This window comes from Rhinolophus hipposideros (genome assembly GCF_964194185.1).
Source record: "Rhinolophus hipposideros genome assembly, chromosome: 5".
Taxonomy (NCBI): domain Eukaryota; kingdom Metazoa; phylum Chordata; class Mammalia; order Chiroptera; family Rhinolophidae; genus Rhinolophus; species Rhinolophus hipposideros.
Genome location: NC_138051.1, coordinates 49,117,726 through 49,138,177, shown reverse-complemented (window position 1 = coordinate 49,138,177; position 20,452 = coordinate 49,117,726). Strand labels below are relative to the sequence as shown.

General features: G+C 35.8%; 2 protein-coding genes across 8 annotated transcripts in view; one reads left to right on the top strand and one right to left on the bottom strand.

Annotated features, from left to right (window-relative positions):
* Positions 1-2,511: 2,511 nt before the first annotated feature.
* On the bottom strand, positions 2,512-8,352 carry PIERCE2 (piercer of microtubule wall 2; the record flags this gene model as incomplete). Its single annotated transcript, XM_081048058.1, has 2 exons — positions 8,219-8,352; positions 2,512-2,859 (listed from the first exon to the last, which is right to left on the bottom strand). The coding sequence occupies exons 1-2, from the start codon at positions 8,234-8,236 to the stop codon at positions 2,512-2,514; spliced, it is 366 nt and encodes a 121-aa protein (XP_080904184.1). The 5' UTR covers positions 8,237-8,352.
* A 290-nt stretch (positions 8,353-8,642) lies between these two features.
* Positions 8,643-20,452, top strand: part of CCPG1 (cell cycle progression 1) — a 66,881-nt gene continuing 55,071 nt past the window's right edge. For 3 of the 7 annotated variants that reach the window (XM_081048047.1, XM_081048048.1, XM_081048045.1), the window contains exon 1: positions 8,643-8,802. The gene's annotated coding sequence lies outside the window, so the exon portion shown is untranslated. Of the gene's footprint in view, positions 8,803-9,057; positions 9,186-20,452 lie in introns of all 7 variants that reach the window. The other 4 variants (XM_081048051.1, XM_081048049.1, XM_081048050.1 and 1 more) reach the window with 3 other exon arrangements.

Sequence of the window (20,452 nt, the reverse complement as noted above, 5' to 3'; positions counted from 1 at the left end):
ACTTCTTCCATTCTTTCTTAAACCTGCTCCAATAAAGTTTTCCTCTCTGCCACCTCACTGAAACACTTCTTGTTGAAGTCAACAATGACTTCCACAGTGCCTAATGAAACCCTCAGGTCTCAGTCCCTGTGTTATCTCCCAAGATATTTTTACAGAACTGGGCCATTCCCTTTTGAAACAAATTCTTTACTTGGCTTCCAGGTATTACAGTCTTCTAATTTCCACCTACTTCACTAACCAATCACTCCTTGATCTCATTGGTTTATTCCATTCATTCCCCTAACTTCTAAATGTTGGAGCTCCCTAGAGCTTAGTCGTCGGGTTTCTTTTCTACTTCTACTTATCTGGTCTCATGATTTTAAATAATGTCTTCGTGTGGATGTTGTTCAAATGATTATATTTAATGTGGGCTTCTCCCTTGAACTACAGACCAGATATTTAATTGCCTCACAACATTTGATTTTCCCCAGATAGTCCGTTCACTTCCTTCAAGGGTTGGTCAAACAACACCTCATCAGAGACCTTCCCTGACGAACCTAGCTAAATAACTCCTTGCCCCAATACTATTTTATTTTATTTTTTCCCATGACTCTTATCACCTGGCATGTTATACACATAGACATATATAAACATTTACATGTAATATTTATACATATCTATATATAATATATAACAAGTATATACATGTTATATATAGACATATTTACATGTAAATACACATGTATATGTATATAATTATTTGTAAATATTTGTCTTTATGTGTATAACATGCATGTGTAATATGTAAACAAATACATAGTTACAAATAACATTATATATCTGTAAATAAGTATACATATTAATACATGGTTTTTGGTCTGTTTTCCCCTAGTAGAATTTACTAGAATCCAAGCTCCATGAAGGCAGGTTCTTAGTGCCTAGAATAGTCCCTGGACTTTAATAGGCCCCGAATGACTACATTATGGCATTCCAGACAATATGCTTCATTCCAAGATATTCATCCGGAGAATTTTAGCAATAACAACAAAACAAAAAAGGTTTAACCACCTGCCATAGTAAGGAACATTAGGTTAATATCTAGATTTTACATATTAAAAATTGACTTCACTTACCGTAAATTGAGCATCTACAGCGAAGTGGAAAATGATTTGTATAGTTTTTAATGAGAAAAGACTAATAAACTCAAATTCTATTGCATTGTTTGCCTGGAAATCTTGTGCAGAGCCTTGATTTTTGCTGTTTTAGAGGAAATGAACAAAACTAATTTTCTTCTTTCTTGAGCCAATACCAAATATCAAATTTTGGGGTATTGGAAGAATTTCATGAGGCTGCAGTTTGAGCTGTTTCTTCACATCAAGACATTTTTGCAAATAAAAGATCAAGGTTTTCTGATACCCTCGTGAATCACAAGATTATTCTTTCTAATTGATGTTAATATCCTGAACCTGAAACTAAAAGGTAAAAATAGGAACAGTGATGGTAACAGTTTTTTGTTTGTTTGTTTGTTTTTGTAAAAGAGAAAAATCCTCTTTGGATTTCTTTCGCTTAGTGAAAACAAGTTTGAATGTAGTTCTTCCATGAAAGTGATATGATGTGATGCAGAATTTTGGAAAGTGGGGAGTACTCTTTGCTTTACATCATTTTGGTTTATGAAAGGTTTCATAGGAACTCTACTTTTGGTTAGCAGGGAAAGCCAGTATCAAATTAATTGCATTTATAAAAGTATACCACCCTCTCAGTTCTTTGTACTTTTATAGATACTGTTTCTTTTGCCTGAACCAATCTTTCTTTTGATTTGGCTTTACCTTCTCCATGATGCTTCTTCTGATCTCCTTGGTCTCATTTTTGAGCTATTCTGTCTCTGTGTCTGAAAGGACTTTTGCATACATTACATAAATTATCTCTCAGTAATTTGCTAATCTCGTTCTCCCAAAATATTTTTATTGTTCACTGAAACCATAAGAGACTGTCTTTTATTTCTATGTTCCATTTGCCTGCCATTAGTAGGTATTCAAGAAATATTTGCTAAATGAATGAATGAATAACAAGTCCTCTCTTACACGAGCGTAGCATTGGGAACTAACATTTCCCCAGGGTCTAAGCCATAGTTGAAATAACAGAAAAGTGGGAAATTACTGGTCAGAGTCTTCCTAATTCATTTTTTTTCTTAGAGCTCCTGTGTTCCTTTGTCTTGATAAATATACTCAACAGACAATTGAGATCAGGAAAGTTTTTTCAGAGCTTTTGGAGTACAGGCACTAAAGCTAGGATATATGAAAACACTTCTACCTTTTATCCTGCTGTTTTGAATAAAATAAAAACATTTAATAAAAACATTTTTATTTAAGAAGTCAGTCACTGTCATTCAGTTATCAGTTGAAATGCTTTATTATTAAAGATATTTTTTAAGTTAAAATCTTTTTATATTCCAAATTAGGTATTCCAGCCTTAGATTTAAAACTCATTTTTTTCTGAGTATAGTTTATCTTAAATATACAAGGGAATATATTTTCATAGAGTGTGTTGAAAATTAGGAAAATCAAGGGTTCTGGTTCTGTCAGGTGCAGTGTTTAGATTATTATTTTGATAAACTCCAGTAGCTCTGATATGGTTTGTAAATGCTTGCTCCTTTGGAGTGTAATTGCAGGGAAAAAACTGCGGCATAGGTAAAAATTCACCGTAAGTACTTGAATTGGTTTTATACATAATCATCTTAGGTTTTGATAGTGAAGTAGCTGTATGGAGTGTCTTTGGGTCCAACATACATGAAAACACAGGATTGCCAGGGTTCACACAAGGAGGCAGTTGTTCAGCTTTCATTTCTGTGTCTGAATTTGCAGCTGAAGTATTTTTCTTACCCTAAAATATAAACACATCAAAACATTCTCAGTTATAAAATTCTGGAAAAAAAATACTAAACTTAACTTCAACCCTGTTTTACACCATTCATAAAAATTAACTTGAAATGAATTAAAGACTTAAATGTAAGACCTGACACTGCAAAACTCTTAGAAAAAAAAATTGGTAAAAACTCCTTGATATTGGTCTTGGAAACAATATTTTGGATACGACACCAAAAGTATATGCAACAACAAAAAAATAAACAAGTGGGACTACATCAAATTAAAAAGCTTCTGCACAGCAAAAGAAACCATCAACAGACTGAAACAACCTACAGAATGGGAGATGTTTGCAAACTATATATCTGATACGGGGCTAATATTCAAGATATACAAGGAACTCATACAACTCAATAGCAAAAACACAATTTGATTAAAAAATCGGCAAAGGACCTGAATAGACATTTCCCCAAAGATATACAAAAGGGAAACAGGTACATGAAAAGGTGCTCGACATCACCAATCATCAGGGAAATGCAAATCAAACCACAGCGAGGTATCAGCTCACACCTGTTAGAACTGCTGTTATCAAAAAGTCCAGATATAACGAGTGTTAGGATGGAAGGAAAGGGAACCCTTGTGCACTATTGGTGAGAATGTAAACTGGAGGTTCCTCAAAAAATTAAAAGTAGAACTACCATATCATCCAGCAATCCGAATAATGGATATATATCCGAAGGAAATGCAATGTCGGAGGAAAATTTTTGCTCTACCCTTCTAAGTTCTTTTGACTGGTCTAATCAAATTGACATGAGACAGATTAGTGGAGAGAAACTAAGTTTAGTAACATGTATACCTCCTGTATGTATGCGAGACACTCAGGAAAAAGGAGCAAATCTGAAATGGCAGAGGCCAACACCTTAAATAACATCACCAGCTAAAGATAAAAGATGTTGGGAGTGAGGAGTCAGGAGAGGGGAAGTTCCCAGGAAAGCGCAATAACCAAGCACAGTTATTATGCAGATTGAAGTCCTAGCCTTCTCCATTGATTAGTTTCTAGAGATAAGGTCATCTTCCTAAAGTGAGGGAGACACCCTTACAAATGGAGGTTTACCTTATACATATAAAAATCTCTTACAAAAGAGTAACTTCTACTCAGTTTTTAGAACTTTTCCTAAGTCTGCAGTTTCTTAAAAATAATCAGCCTAAAATAATCCTTATGCCAAAGAGACATATTTTTGGATGGCAAATTTTGCTTCATTACAGAAATCACTATCCCCATGTTCATCAAAACATTATTTATAATAGCCTAGACACAGAAACAACCTGTATGCATCGACAGATGAATGAAGAAAATGTACATATACACAATACACAGAGAAAGACATACTGTCTGATCTCACATATATTTGGAATCTTTTTTTTTTAAAGCCAAACTCATTAAAACAGAGTAGAATGTAGTTGGGGGGGCTGGGCAGCGTGGGGTTGGGAGTGGGGTTGATGGAGAGATGTTGATCAAAGGGTACAAATTTCCAGTTATAAGGATAAGTTCAGGGGATCTAATGTCCAGCATGGTTAACTGTACATAATACAGTTAACAATACTGTATTATATACTTAAAAGTTGCTAAGAGAGTAGATCTTAAATATTGTCATCAAAAAAATTGTAATTAAGTGACGGAGATGTTAACCTTATTGTAATAATTTCATAATATATTCATATGTCAAATCATAATGTACACTTTAAACTTACACAATTTTACATGTGTATGTGAATTATGTCTCAGTAAAGCCGGGAAGGGAAAAACAACAAAAAACTTAGCCCTATCCACTCCACTTTTTTGGAAGTCCTGTTCTTTTGAGGTATTGAAAAGTAATTGTGGTAACGCAATGAAGGAAAAAAAGATTTATGAAAATATATAGGAGGTTCTAACCTAATGTGGGGGAGCTAAGGAAGGCCACTCTGGAGAAATGTCATTGAATCTAAACTGTAAAGCAAGGAAGGAAAAAATAGAGGTGGGAACAAAGAAAAAGTGTGGCCAAAGTCAAATGAGTTGAGATGAGAATAGAGGGGCAGGTGCCAGATCTTGCAGGGTCTTCTTGACTATATTAAAAATTTGGATTTTTATGGTAAAAGCAAAGGGAAGTTACTGAAGGATTTTAAGGAGAAGCATGTCATGATGTAACAATTTTTAGCATGATTACTCAGGCTGTATAGGGTCTTGAATGGATGTGGAAAGGAGCTACAGCAGGGCAGGTGATACTGAAGCTGTTGGTCCCTAGATCAAACTGTGAATACAGTAAGCCATCACTTAACGTTGTTGTTAGGTTCTTGGAACTTCAGTGAAACCAGTTCTACCATAGGCTAATTGATATACATCAGAGTTAAGTTTCTAGGGCATCTCATTAATGTTATCACAAACGATCTTATTCAAGGACCTGCTGTACTGGGCTACACATTTGTTGTGAAAGACATGGCTAGGCGGTGGTCAGGAGTTAAAGAAGCCTTTGGGAGGCAGGAGTGTGGGGATATGGAGACAGAGAAGGCCATATTGACACCTACATGTGTTATACAAGAAATTTGTATTTGTATTCTTCCAACTGTGAGTTATAAAAGTACATGTTAGGTGTCACCAGTTCTGGGTTTTGATGTTGGCACTTATAATAGCTGTGTGATTTTGATGAAATTCTTTTACAAGGATTCAAGTTCCTTATCTATAAATGTGAAAGAAAGGCGATGGATGAGATGGTTTTGTTTCCTAATCTGAGGACTCTCATATCAGGGCTCTCCAAATATAGCAACAGTAACTAAGTGGTTTTCAGGTATTCAAAAAGCATAAAGGAAAGTGTGTATTCACGATAGGGTACTAGTAATAAGACCCTTAATAAATGTACTCTGTGATGTCCATGTAGGCAAAAAGTTTTGGTAGTTTAAAAAAAAAATTTGGCAAGTTCTAGAATACTTAAGATCTAAGTCCTTCTAAATCAGAAATTATATTATTATTATCTAAATAACTTCATGGTGGTTGTTAGAGTGAAACTGACTTTTTAAAGTTGAACAAGTAAAAGATTATTTATACGCATTTAAGTCCTTTAAAGACACTACAGCAGTGATTCATGAGGCTGAGACCCTTTTAAGATTTCTAAATCCTTAAAACTAGTAAGCATAAAATCTCAGTTTCTCCAACTCTAAAATGGAGATAAAAATGTTCACAGAGCTATTGTGTCAGGCTTGAGTTTCAAATTTGAATCAAATTAGTTAGGTTCCTCTTTAGCATAACCCAGCTCACCCTGAATTCCTGGGTTTATTCTACTTCATGTCTCAGCAAAGTTAAATTTCCCAATGTCAGGAACCTATTTGTTTTGAAAGCTTGAGTTCAAATCTGCAAATGTTAAGTATTTAGTGCACTTTCTCTTTCTTTTGTTCAGATTTGAATGATTATCAATTGTTAGAGGAGTAGCACAAGGCCAGAACTGTGACCTAGGTTATTCCAGTCCTTTATCATTTCCCCTTTGCATATCATCTGTAAAATTGGTTTTAAAAAATCAGCCAGGTGGGAGGGCGGCTGTTGAATAACTCAGTTGGTTAGAGCACTGGTGCTCTTAACAAGGTTTCCAGTTCGATCCCCACATGGGCCACTGTGAGCTGTGCCCTCCACAACTAGATTGAAACAACTACTTGACTTAGAGCTGATGGGTCCTGGAAAAGCACAAATAAATAAAAGTTAAAAACAAATTCAGTTAAAAAAATAAAATCAACCATAGTTTCTGTGCTTGTAGAGATAGAAGGAAAGAAAATTTTATGTAAACAATAAATTGCTATATAAATGGAATCCTTTTTTACCATTTTCTTTTTCACAGGTTTACCTCAATGCATATGTATGCTCTTCCAGGATTCAATGCTGAAATTTACAGGTTAATAACACTTTACATTTGTATACTACAGTTTACTAATACTCATTTAATACTCATATCAAGAACACAGACATTGGATAATAGCAAGTCACCAGAATCCTATAGTATATCAACAGGTCAGCTTTTCTCAAAATGTCTAGGTTTCCTCAGCACACGGAAGGCTTCTTGGGTGGAAGGTGGATGCCCTGTGACTTGTGGAAAAAAGTACCAACCCTAGTTTATTTTATGGAGCAACCAGTCAGGTTGCTCAGGGCAACTTCAGAGGACGCCCTTTCATTGAATCACCTTCTACTACTGGCTCTAAAACTCTGATGATCAGTTTGGTGCAAAATGTAATACACAACCCACATCTAGTCAAAATAGAAGACAAATTAGCTGATAAACTTTGTTGGTATGATTTATACAACACAATCTGGAAGTGTCTACCTAATTTTAGATCTCCATGATAATTCACCAATGTTTATAGGCTTAGAAACAAAATACCTATTGCTTTTGGTTTACGTCACAGGACCTCACTGCAGCTTCCTTATTTGCTTCCTCTTCAAATTTGATATTCTTACAATGTGGAGTTCAAACTAGATACAATTCAAAATAAAACAGCCTAATACAAAGAATAATAAAAGGATTATTTTAAGTTTTCTGCTAGTTGCACCTGAGGCCAGCAACTGTTTTTTACTTAAGGATAAAAAGGTTAATTAAAATTGTAAATGTTAGCATGTGAAAGTCCCTTGAAAAGAATAAAAATCTACAAATAGATGGTATAAGCTTTTTTTACTAATTTAATTTTCGGCTCTTCTAGAATTAGAGAAAGCCAGGCCATTTTGACTTTTCAAAGTCCTTCAGTATAAACGCACACAGATTTTTAAAAACAAAACAAAAGCTAGCCGTTGAAATAATAAAAATGCCTATTACGACAGTTGTAACTATAAAATTAAAACGTTTTTCTTTTTTGGTGTGTCATAGTTGACTTTAAATATAGTAACATCCAGTGCAAAAATACAAGTCTCATTTTGAGGCACCCTTTTGTTTCTGTTCGGGCCCACCATGCTTCTTGTTCGTGTTTTTCTTAACTTGTTTTGGTCACAATTGGTGGACAGATAGAATTAAACTTCAAGTTTTTACTGTTTCCATCAACAGTAAGTATTAAGTGTATTATATTCTTATTTGCTCATATCCTTTTTTGAACAAGTCACAATGTAAAAAAATGTAAAATTAACAAGGTCGTTTTTCTGTTGAAAGCCATCACCTCAGTTTGCCGTGGGGTACGAGTTGCAGACCATCCCCAATCTTTATCATACCTTCAGAGGCAATTCTGGCTTAATGCAATAGGCATTTGCATCTATGTAGCCCAGTGGCCTAGAATGGTGTTCTTTTTTGGGGTTGGGGGTGAGAGTACGGTGTGCCCCAAATTTAAAGCAAATAATACCAACATTCAAAAGCATCCAGCCCTCTGCCCAAACCCACCCAGTCGTACTCGGTCATTCTCGCTATCTTCTCTATTTTTTCGGCAAACGCAGTCTTTTCCCGCAGCGAATGGCAAGAAGGCCAGCGAGCGCGCAGGGGGTGCAGCCTTTGTACTACACCCAATTAAAGCAGCAAAGAAGTGAACCGACGGAAATGAACCGATCAATATGTATGAACTAATCCGCGTAATCTAGGGAGCAGTCCACCGGGTGGAACCGCGAATCCTATCCAGTGGTTGTAGCAGTCCGTCTCCATAGCGACCAGCCGCGGCGCCACTCCAGCGCTAGGGCCCGGATGTTGTGAGGCTTGCGGCCGCTTGGCCCAGCTGCCTGCAGCTTCTCCGCGACGGGTTGCGCTCCTTTTTGGGAGTCGTAGTTCTTCCCTCCGCTGCCTCTAAATATAAGGCGCAGGCGAGACTACGACTCCCAGCATGCGCTGCGGCGCTCCTAGGGCCGCCGCCTCGCGGCTGCGGACGCCGGGGAGCAGGTTGTTGTTTTTATGAGAAGCGTCACTGCGCTCGCAGCTGTGACTACCGCCACCACGACAGCCAGCGCAGTGGGGTGGATGTGGCGCTGCCCCTTCAGGTACGGTCCTGGGTAGGTTTGGAGCCCGGGAGGGGAGTCGGGCCACCTGTCGGGGCCTTGGCTGGCAGCGGCTGCTCAGCCGCCTGGCGGAGGCTCTCGCAGGGTCTCGTCTGGGGCTGGGACCGGGGCTGCTGGGACCGGGGCTCGACTCCTGGCGTCTGGTGTGTGCAGCCGCAGGGGTGGCTTCGGAACGCGAGTCCGCAGCCACCGAGACCGAAGTCGGCTCCTGAGATGTCCTGTCTCGTGGTTCTGCAGCCTCCAACGCCACCTTGCAGACCCGAGCGGTGCGCCAGGGGAGTGGGGGAGCTGACGGCCCGGGACTCTCCTTCCTTCACTGGGCTGGCTTGGGGCTCTTTGCGGTCTTGATGTTGAGAATCCATATGGTAAGATGTTACGTGCGTTACCCTGCCGGGTTTTCAGCTGGCCCAGCTTTTTCGGTGACCTTTTAGACCCATGCAGCCTGGAATAGATAGATTAAATATCAAATAATGCAGCAGAGATATGTTCTCGTACACCGGGCTGCTATTGATCAAATCCCACTCCATATCCTTTCTCCCCTCCACTGGCCTTCTTTAGCGTCAGTCTTCCTAATCGGTGAGTCCTCTGGAGCAGCTGTCCATCCAGTGAGTGCCATGTGTGCGTTACGTGTTTCCCTTGTTTAATGAATCCAACTCGGCCATTGAGCGCGCCAATTTTAATCAACTCCGCCAATTAAGGTACTTCGTTGAATGGGTGAAATTAGCACTGCTTCATTAAAAGACGGAATGGAACTTTCTGTAGCCAGAATAGGTACCTACTACTTTAGTACTGCGAATTTTAGGAGCTACGCGTCTTCCAGTGAGGTCACATCCCCTGGATAGTGTTTGAAATGTTACTATTAGCACATCATATCTTTGATTTATGGTTTCAATCTTTTTAGGGCCCAAATTTCTCAGGGGAGTATTTATCACACCTTGGACGCTAATATGAATGGTTTAGTATTCTTTCCTGAGCTCTTGTCCTAAAGGGGAGGGAAAGAGAAGTGGGGGTATTATTTTAATGCGTTATTTTTAATCCTTTACCCTAAGGATGGGTTTCTAATTAAAGAAGCCATTAAAAATCTTTCTCAAATAATGTTTAAGGATGTGGGAAATACTAATTTTTAAATGAGAACGGGTAAGAAAATAGTGTGATTCTAACTTTTAAACTAAACTATAAAACTTAGAAGAAATTATATCTTTTAAATAAGACTGCAATGATAGTTATAGTTATAAAAGTGATTAGATGGTGAAACTACGAATGATGGTTTTCTTTATACTTTCTGTTATTTTCCAAATTTTCTGTAGAAAAAAACTTAATTTAAAAAAGGATCTAAGTGCAGCAATTCCAGGTATAAAAAGCAAATAAGCAACAACAAAAAACAGGCAGAGTCTGTGTTATTACATCCACAGACTATATGAATAACCAAGTTAAATGTAAATTAATTGTCCAGAAGGGACAAGAATTCATCAGTTGTACTGGAGAGGTCAAAAAACCAGGTATGTCAGTAATTCTTAGCATTTGTACATCTCATCTCATTTTGATCTGTTTTTCACTTTGTATAATAAAATCAAAGACAAAGTGCTGAGTCTTTCTTCAGTTAAGACTGTGCAATCTTGATTATTCCTGTAAATCCATCAGGTGACGAAATATGGAGATATTAATTTGAAAATAATATCCAGTAGAATCTTTCATTTATTATTTGTAAGCACTTGCCAGTGGAAATAAAGAAGTTAAGTAATTATAAAATTGGGCATTGTAAACTTGTTTTCATTGAATCACTGAGTATTGTTTTATATGTGTGATATTTTGGATTATGTTAACTTTTGTTTTATTTCCTAGTATGGATGTGTTAGATATAAATAGGAAGTAACATATTTTTTTAGCCCACATTTTGTTTTCTGTGATACAGAAAGGGCCACGTTGATTTTCTGTATGAATATTTACATATTTTTGCAATTACCAGTCTTGAAAAATTGGGGTTTACCTTTGCCCTAAGTGTCCATTAACTCTTAATAAAATAACCCATTCTGAAGTTTTTGTTTTAAAGCTGTAGTGTTTATACTTTACTAGGTTATCTTTGGAGCTTTGCTTCTCTCCCCAAATTTAAATTTTGTTTCAATACTTTTACCTTTTAATTTTGTGTATTTTGTGTTCTGTGTTGGCTCAGTATCTTATTAGATATTTGGGTCCATTTATAGGGCATAAGAAAGGTTCATAATTAATATATCTGATTTACTAACTTGGTCTGATTTACTAACCAGATTGTGTAATTCTTATCCAAATTAAATAAAGATTTTAAAAAATTAGGTGACTATGAACTGTTAGAAGTAGCAGTTTCTGAACATGTAAAGAATATGACACAGCGGCAAGGCCTGTGAAGCCCAGGGTATTTTTAAACAGAAAATGCAGACTCATCTAACAATACAGAACTACTAGAGGCTGAATTGTTTTCGTGTTTGTGTGTGGTTAAGGTGAGGAAATTGCCGTATTGTAAGCGATAACTTAACATTTTCAAGGACTTTCTTCCAAAGAGTTGTGCAGTTTTGACTAGATTTAAAACAGTTAAAAATTGAGTCAGTTTCAATGATCACGTCTGATATACTGCACCAGATAAACTTGAAAACAAAATTTCAATTTGAGTTCTAAAATGAAATTTAGCCCTGTAATCTGGGGAGGATTGTAACTAACTGATAAATTCCAGGATTTTTTTTTTTTTTTAAGAGCATTTGATGTGTGAAAACCTGTTTATAAAGGCCTACAGGGTTTTCTCAAGGAAATATTAGAAAATAGTAAAGTGAATTAAAAGATTTTCCTATCATCACAGGAAGTAAAAAATCTAATTTTTCTTTAATACTTGTCTATAAATCACTATCCTAAAACCTTACTTCTGGTTCACATTGCCAGCAAGATGGAACGTAAAAAGAGCATTGGATGGGGCGTCAGGGTGTTAATTATGTTGAGCAAGTAATGTAATTTACGAGTCTCTGTTTCCATTTGTGTTGTAAATAATAACCATTTGTTTTACTTCATGGGGTATTTGTGATGATCAATCAGATATGAAAATGATACCACTTTGTAAGTGGTAGAGTGACTCGTGCAAAGTATTATTGATCTGCTTAAGTAACATTCACTCATACATAAAAACATACATTTGAGGTATGATGACTTAATGTGATACATACCTTTTGACTGGGAAGTTTGATGAAGAAAAGTCAAATGGGATCTTCATTTGATTTTTTTGGTAGTTTTTTTTGGCTGCTTTTGGTTGAAGGAAACCTAGCCCCTGTCCTAACTGACTTTGCACTCTGCTGCCTTACAGGTCCTGAAATTGCCGTGTGCTTTTATGGTTGGGTTTAATTTTGGTCTTGATTTGTTTTAATCCCATATCTAAAGTATGAGGAAGATCATCAGTCTAACTTAATAGTAGAAAGTGGATGTTGTTTTTAATATTTTAAAATGGTACTTGAGGTTGATTTCATGAACAGGTCTTCTGAGAGATACATTGCATGTATAAGCACTGGTCTTTCAGTGCAAAAAAATAGTTTAGAGCTTAGACCCCTCCTTCTGGGGAAGTCAGTCCTGCCCGTTACATACAGTCTGGTTGGCATATAGAAAGAGCATTCTCTAATTGTAAGTAAAAATTCTTTCAGAAACTTGTCAATACATTCTGAGGACTTTATGAGAGTAAATATAAATAAGTGAAACTAAAAGCAAAGACATGTAATTTATCATAAGACTGCTTATATGATTAATTGATAACTCAAATAACTACTAACATTTTTATCCACTAGAACATAACAGTGGATATATATTTAACTATCTGTTTTGTAATAAGATGTGCAGACTTTTTATTAGTTCAAATATACAAAACAATGTAATAGACATTTACACCTCTCACAAAGTGATAACTCCTCGCCCCCAAGGTATGCAAATTTTAAAAAGTTGAAAGCAAAATGAAAATGTATAAAATTCCTTTGTTTTCCATCTTTTTCCCCCCAAATGAAAAAGTTGAAGACAGTTGTAAAAAAAAAAATTGTGAATTATCTTTTTGTGCAGAGTATGTTTAAAATAAACAAAAAATACAGGTTATATGATGAATATATATATTATATATTTCTTTTTAACAAGTGAAAACATTATTTAAAAAAAGTTGAGAACAGAAGAAAACAAAGAGCCAGAACCCAGTAATTTTACTTATTTATTCATAATGGGGGAAAGAGGGTCACCAGAGGCTTATAGTGCCCAAGTGAGGGCAGTATGGAGCTGAGTCAAGTTTATATATTTGTTGGCTTTTTCAGGTTTTCCGAAATTAAGATATAACAATCCCGCAAAGTCATTTTTCTCAGAATGAGAATACCTGGTGAAAGGAATATTTCCATACTAACAGGTATCTTAATTTTCCCATAGTATTTTGGATTCATATTGTTTATTCACTTTATTTCAAACTTTTTATCAAAGGTGTGGCTTCTTTTAGATTGAGAAAAGGGGATGCCTTTATCTTCAAATATGGTAGTAGCTGCTTTTGTTTCCCAATTTGAGGGATGTTACATCATGGAAGGAAACTAGTGAAGAAATTGTGTATTGACTCACGTCTTGCAGAATTTATTTTCCAGATCAAAACGTTTACCTGTTGTATGTAACAGCATTGCTTGCTCTTTCTGGGCAGTGGATAAAGTTAAATCACTACTCCTGTGTAAAATTTTTTTTCCAGAAACCTATCTTTAATGATAGATTTCAGTGTTTTTAATGAACTTCCACTCCATTAGAACTAGAAGAGCCTGCGTATTATGGATCGGTTATCTTTGTATCCACTTACATGATGAGTATAGCCAGGAAGGAGGAGCAATATAGGACCCACAACTTGCAACTTGATGTCATAGTTACTGCGCAGCGGGCTTATCAAAGCCCTGAGTTATGCTATCTTTTTTCTACTGTCAGTTTTCCACAATAAACTTCTGATGTCCCAGATAGTAAACATTTTAATATGACTCCCTTAAGCCCTTTAACTTGTCTTAAAGAAACTGTTTATCGAGAAGATAATTGGATTTGTATCAGCCATTCACTGTACTTAAAATTGGGTTTGTTGGGTGGCCAATTATCTCAGTTGGTTAGAGCATGGTGCTAGTAGCACCAAGGTTGCCGGTTCAATCTCTGCATATGGGCCACTGTGACCTGCGCTCTTCTTAAAAATGAAATGAAAACAAAAAGACATTTAAAAAAAATGGGGTTTGTCTTTTCATTTTAAAAAATAACTTATTTTTTCTGCTGATTATAAAGGTAATAAATGATCATTGAAAATTTAGCAATAGTAATTTTAGGCTTTTTAGATTTGAAAGATATTCTTTAAAATTTTAATATATTGCATATAGATTAATATAAATAGGGTTTCATTATATGTATTTTCTGACTTGTCTTTTTTCCACTTAATATAGTATTTGTATCTTTGTGTATCAAGACATGTTGATCTACTTAATTTTTTAATGGCTGCATTAATTATAGATATGTATTTTAATTTTAATAAATTCACTGTTGGTGGGCATTTCACGCATTTTATATTATAAAAATTGTTCCATCAACCATTCTTATGTGTGTGTATATATTTCCATTCTCATGTAAGTGTTTCTATCAGATACATTCCTAGCAATGAAATGGATAGTAAATGAAATGGAATTGGTAGGTCACAGGGTATCTGCCTGTAAAATTTGGTATTATTACAAAATTACTCAAAGGATAATAACAGTCTACATTTCCAATTTTACAGTGCCTATTTTCCCATCTCTTATCTAACCTACTAACCTCTTTAATCTTGGTTAGTCACTAAAATAATCTTGATAGAAAGGTTGAGCATCTTTTCCTTATTATAAGCCATTTTTATGTAAATTGCTTATGTTCCTTGTTTTTGCTCATGAGGTGATCAGAAATTAAAGATGGTTGTTACTGTTACTCTGTTCATGAGACTGTGGAGAAATTGATACCCTAATGTTAGTAGGAGGCCTCCCCTAACCTTATTTAAATTAAAATCCCTACCTCAATCCCTGCGTTCGGTTTTTCCCCTTCTTTCTTTCTTTTTCTCCACAGCACTTGCCACCGCCTGGCTTACTACATATTCTGCTTGTTTGTGTCACTGTCCCTTACAAGAATACACTCTTCAGGGGATGTCCCCCCACCCTGGTGCTGTATCCCTACCACTTGGAATAGTTCATAGCACATATTAGATGTGCAATAAGTATATGTTGAATGAATGATTGAATGTAATGTTTGTTTCAGATCAAGATAGGCTTATTTAAAAATATTTTTGTAGGGTTGTTATTGGACAAAGAAATAGAGTATAAAGGACATTTTAAAATTTTCATTAGTTGGGATCTTGAATCCTCTCCAATTTCTCAAATAAAGTCTGGTTTTTTTAACCTAAGGTAGGCATTTTCATATTGTTTTGGGGAGATGAAAGTTTCAGAACATTTGATAAGCATTATAGAAATAAGTTCTTGAAAACTATCCAGTCTGACTCATCTTTGATCACAATTATAATACATCAGCACTTTTGGGACCTCTGCTGGCAGCCCATTGGTTGGCTTACATTGGAATTATAGACATGTGGGAGAATAATGCCCACATTCTTCTCCTTCATGCCTAATTCTAGAAGATACAGTGATGGAAACCTTACTTTTTCCATAGTAAAATGTAGTTAGGAATGATGAGAGGCACCATCATATGAGGTAATATTCCCTCAGGTTGTATTTTATAGGTAAAATTGATATTGCTGTGTTATTAGTTTTGACAGCTGCCACCTAAAGTGTTTTAAAATTGTATCTTTGGCCCATGTGTTCAGTGACTAAAGAGCTATAATAAGACTTCAAGGATTACAATAGGCTGCTGCTTTTTAAAAACCAGTTATATACATGTGTATATATGTAATGTATGTTTAATTTATATATTATATAGCTTTATATATGTATAATATTTTATTTCCTCTTATTGATAAACACATGTTAAATACTCCAAGATAAATGAATTTCTTTAGGTTTCCCTGGTTTTGCAGACAGTGTTTTTCTTAATCTCAATTGTCCTCTTCCTTTCCAAGAAGGAAGAAACAGCAATAATATGACTCATGTTGGTTTGTTTCCTTCAGGTACTTCATGCTTCAGTCTCATGGCTGCCCCTAGTGTATGGTTTCATTATTAGAATAAGCATTATTTGGGCAGGATCTGTAATAGTTCTCTGGAGCTATTGTGGAAGAGCTTATGTAATAAATACGTAATTCTGAACTTTGTTAAAAGATGTATTATTTACTCATTTGCCCACTATGGCTCCTTTTAGTCTACCTCATAAATGAATCAGTATTCAGTCAGTGTCATACTGATTGCAACCATGGTACACTTTAATACTCCTACAGAAACACACCATTAAAAAATAACTTTGAAAAATGTATTTATTAAATTCATGTTACTAAATAGTAATTTTCTCACCTGATGATTCTCATCCTAAAATAATTTTTTTTGAGAAAAAGAAATTTTAAAAAATTCCTTTAGCAGTTGCCACAAAAATAATAAAATACCTAGGAATAAACTTAACCAAGGATGTGAAGGACCTATACACTGAAAACTATAAAACATTTTTATATTTATTTATTAAATTTTTTTTTTATTGGGGAATTTTGGGGAACAGTGTGTGTTTCTGCAGAGCCCATCAGCTCCAAGTCCAGTTGCCGTTTTCAATTTTAGTTGCAGGGGGCACAGTCCACCATCCCATGCAGGAATTGAACTGGCAGTCTTGTTGAGAGCTGGCGCACTAACCAGCTGAGCCATACGGCTGGCTGCCCCTTCAGAACTCAGCAGCAGCTCGTTGTCTTCAGTCTAGTTTTGGAGGGCTCAGCTCCCTGGCCCATGTGGGTATTGAACCAGCAACTCTGTTGTTCAGAGCTCGCGCTTTAACCAACTGAGCCATCCGGCCACCAATATAAGACATTTTTTAAAAAAATTGGAGAAGACACAAAGAAACGGAAAGATATTTTGTGTTCATGGATTAGAAGAATTAACATAATTAAAATGGCCATATTACCCAAAGCAATGTACAGATTGAGTGCAATCCCCATAAGAATCCCAGTGGCATTTTTTAAAGAAATAGAAAAAAAAAAATCATCAGATTTGTATGGAATCACAAAAGACCTGGAATAACCAAAGCTATCCTAAGAAAAAATAATGCTGGTGGTATCACACTCCCTGACATCAGCTTGTACTACAGAGCAACAATAATCAAAATGGTATTGACAGAAAAATACACACACCGAACAGTGGGATAGAATTGAAAACCCAGAAATAAACCCACATAAATATGGACAGATAATTTTCGACAAAGGAGCCAAAAACATACAATGGAGGAAAGACAGCCTCTTCAATAAATGGTGCTGGGAGAATTGGGAAACCACATGCAAAAGAATGAAAATAAACTGCTATCTGTCACCATGTGCCAAAATTAACTCAAAATGGATCAAAGACCTAAACTGCATAGAGGAAAACATAGGTACTAAACTTAGAGACCTTGGGTTCAAAGAGGATTTTATGAATTTGACCTCAAAGGCAAGGGAAATAAAAGCTAAAATAAATGAATGGGACTATATCAAACTAAAAAGCTTCTGCACAGCAAAAGAAATCAACAAAATAAAGAGACATTCAACTGAATGCGAGAAGATACTTGCAAATGCCTCCGATAAGGGGCTAATATCCAAAATACTCGTATATAAGGAACTCATATAACGCCAATAGACAAGAAACGATGCACAACATCACTAATCATCAGAGAAGTGCAAATAAAAACCACAATGAATTATCACCTCATACTGATTAGAATGGCTATCATCAACAAGTCAAATAATAACAAGTGTTGGAAAGCTTTGGAGAAAAAGGAACTCTCATACACTGTTGGTGGGAATGCAGATTGGTGCAGCCACTCTGGAAGGCAGTGTGGAGGTTCCTCAAAAAATTATGAATAGAATCACCGTATGACCCAGCAATCCCTCTCCTGGGTATCTACTGAAATATTTGAAAACATTTATCCATAAAGATACATGTACTCCCATGTTCATTGCAGCTTTGTTTACAGTGGCCAAGACATGGAAACAACCAAAGTGTTGTGCAATAGATGATTGGATAAAGAAGTTGTGGTATATATACACAATGGAATGCTATTCTATCATAAGGAAAGATGAAACAGTGCCATTTGTGACAACATGGATGACTCTTGAGATTATTATGCTAAGCGAAATAGTCACACAGCAAAGTCGAGAACCATATGATTTCACTGATATGTGGGATATAAAATTGAAAGCAATGGAACAAAGAAACAAAAACGCATAGACACGGACAATAGCTTAGTGGTTACCAGAGGGTAACGGGGGGAGAAGGGATAGTAAAAGTGAGTAAAGGGGCTTAAATATATGGTGATGGAGAACTGACTGGGTGGTGAGCACACAATGTGATATACAGATGACGTATTACAGAATTGTACACTTGAAACCTATGTCATTTTACTGACCATTGTCACCTCAATAAATTTTAATAAAATTTTTTTTGAAAGTGAATTTTTAAAATTTTATTTTTAAATATTTATTTATTTAATTCACCTTACCTTCCCCTCCCTCCTTTGGCAAACATCAGCTTGTTCTCTGTATTTATGGGTTTGTTTCTATTTTGATTTGTTCCGTATTTTTTAGATTCCGCATGTAAGTGAAATCATATGTGTTTGTCTTTCTTTGTCTGACTTATTTCACTTAGCATAATATTCTCTAGGTCCACCAGTGTTGTTGCAAATTACAAGATTTCAATCTTTTATTGCTGAGTAATCTGAGTAATATTCTGTTGTGTGTATACGTGTGTGTTGGCGCATGCATGTGCATATACCACATCATCGTTACCCATCTATTAATGGACACCCTGGTTGCTTCCATATTTTGGCTATTGTAAATACTGCAGTGAACTGAGGGGTGCATATATCTTTTCAAATTGGAGTTTTTCTTTTCTTAGGATAAATACCCAGAAGTGATATTTCTGGGTCATGTGGCAGCTCTATTTTTAGTTTTATGAGGAATCTTCATACTGTTTTTCCAAATTGACTGCATCAATTTACATTCCCACCAACAGTGTACGAGGACTCTCTTTTCTCTACATCCTTGCCAGCACTTGTTATTTGTTGATTTTTTTGATGATAGCCATTTTGACAGGTGTGAAGTGCTGCCTTTGCTTTTGCTCTGTAATGCTTTTCTGTTCTCTCTTGAGAAATCCTTCAGTGTCATCATCATCATGTTCTTTTTCTTAGAATGAGAAACCAGAATTTATTTTATGTGATCCGGTTTTTAAATTTTGACAGCCAATTCAATTTAAAAATGTTCTGTCCAGCATGTGTGAGAAACATTGCAAGCTCATTTATAAAGCCTTTGACCATACTCCTTTCCTTCTGCAAAGTTAGTTGCTCAGTCTTTGTGTAGTCCATATGTCAGTCCATAATTTTTAAATGTTATAAAACAATTGAAATACAACTTGAAACATCAAAAAGTTTTTCAAAAATTTGTGAAAACTAGTTCAGTACGAAATTGGGAGTTAGATAGTCAGTTTAATAAGGAATGCTGAAATAAAATTGCTAAGATATAAAATTGGTTTATATCTTATAGGCTATTCAGAATGTAACCTTTGGGATAATTCTACTGGACACAAAGAAATTATTTCACTGTCATATTTCTTTTTTACATGTTTGTCTTTAAATTTATAAACCGTCAGGACCCTAATCAGTTGTAAATAGGAAATCAAACAGATTACCTCAGATGGACTTACCAGAAAATGTTGCAGCATGACCTTAAAAGTCACACAATCTCTATGTCTTATTTTGGTTTTGAGGAATTTATCTAAAACATGTTAATTTTTATACTGTAGTGACCAACCATGTTTTTGTTATCTTTTTAAAATATTAATTTACAAGAGTTTCCAGAATCACTAATGGAAGATTCAGATCTATATTTGTGCCCTGTTCTCATGTGAGCACCAGTTCCATATTAAATTGTCTGCAGTAGAATTCTGTTAGAATAACAATCATCAATTTGGACGTAGTGTGTTCACAAAATATGTGCAATAGAAGTATTTATAAGACTTAAATGTATAGAACAAAGTCAGTAAGATACAATTCACTTTAGTGAGCTTGGTTTTGACATTTAAATAGGAGTTTCAGAAAGAAAGGGGAGAACAAACCAGGTAGAGTGACAAATATATGCTGGTTTAGGACTTAAGTCTACGTTATTGCCAATGACCACAAGTTTCTAACCAACCTCTGGTATTTTCCCCCCTCTGTTTTAATCCAACTGACGTATTGCTGACGCAGTTATTTTCATAAAAATTGTTTGATAATGTTTTCTTCCCTGCCTGAAAATTTAAATTGCTTCCTGTTGCCAACACGGTAGACCTTTTGCTTGACCTGGGGGCTCTTCCACTCCCCATGCTTGGTTTCTTCAGCTATGCTTTTCACACCTTACATACTGTTCATTGAAAAAAGGCTTTTACTCTTGCTGTCTGTTCCCTGTTCGCCATTTTCTGAACTCTTGGCTTCCCCACACAGTTAAATTGGGTTTTCCTTTCCCTTAAGTTCT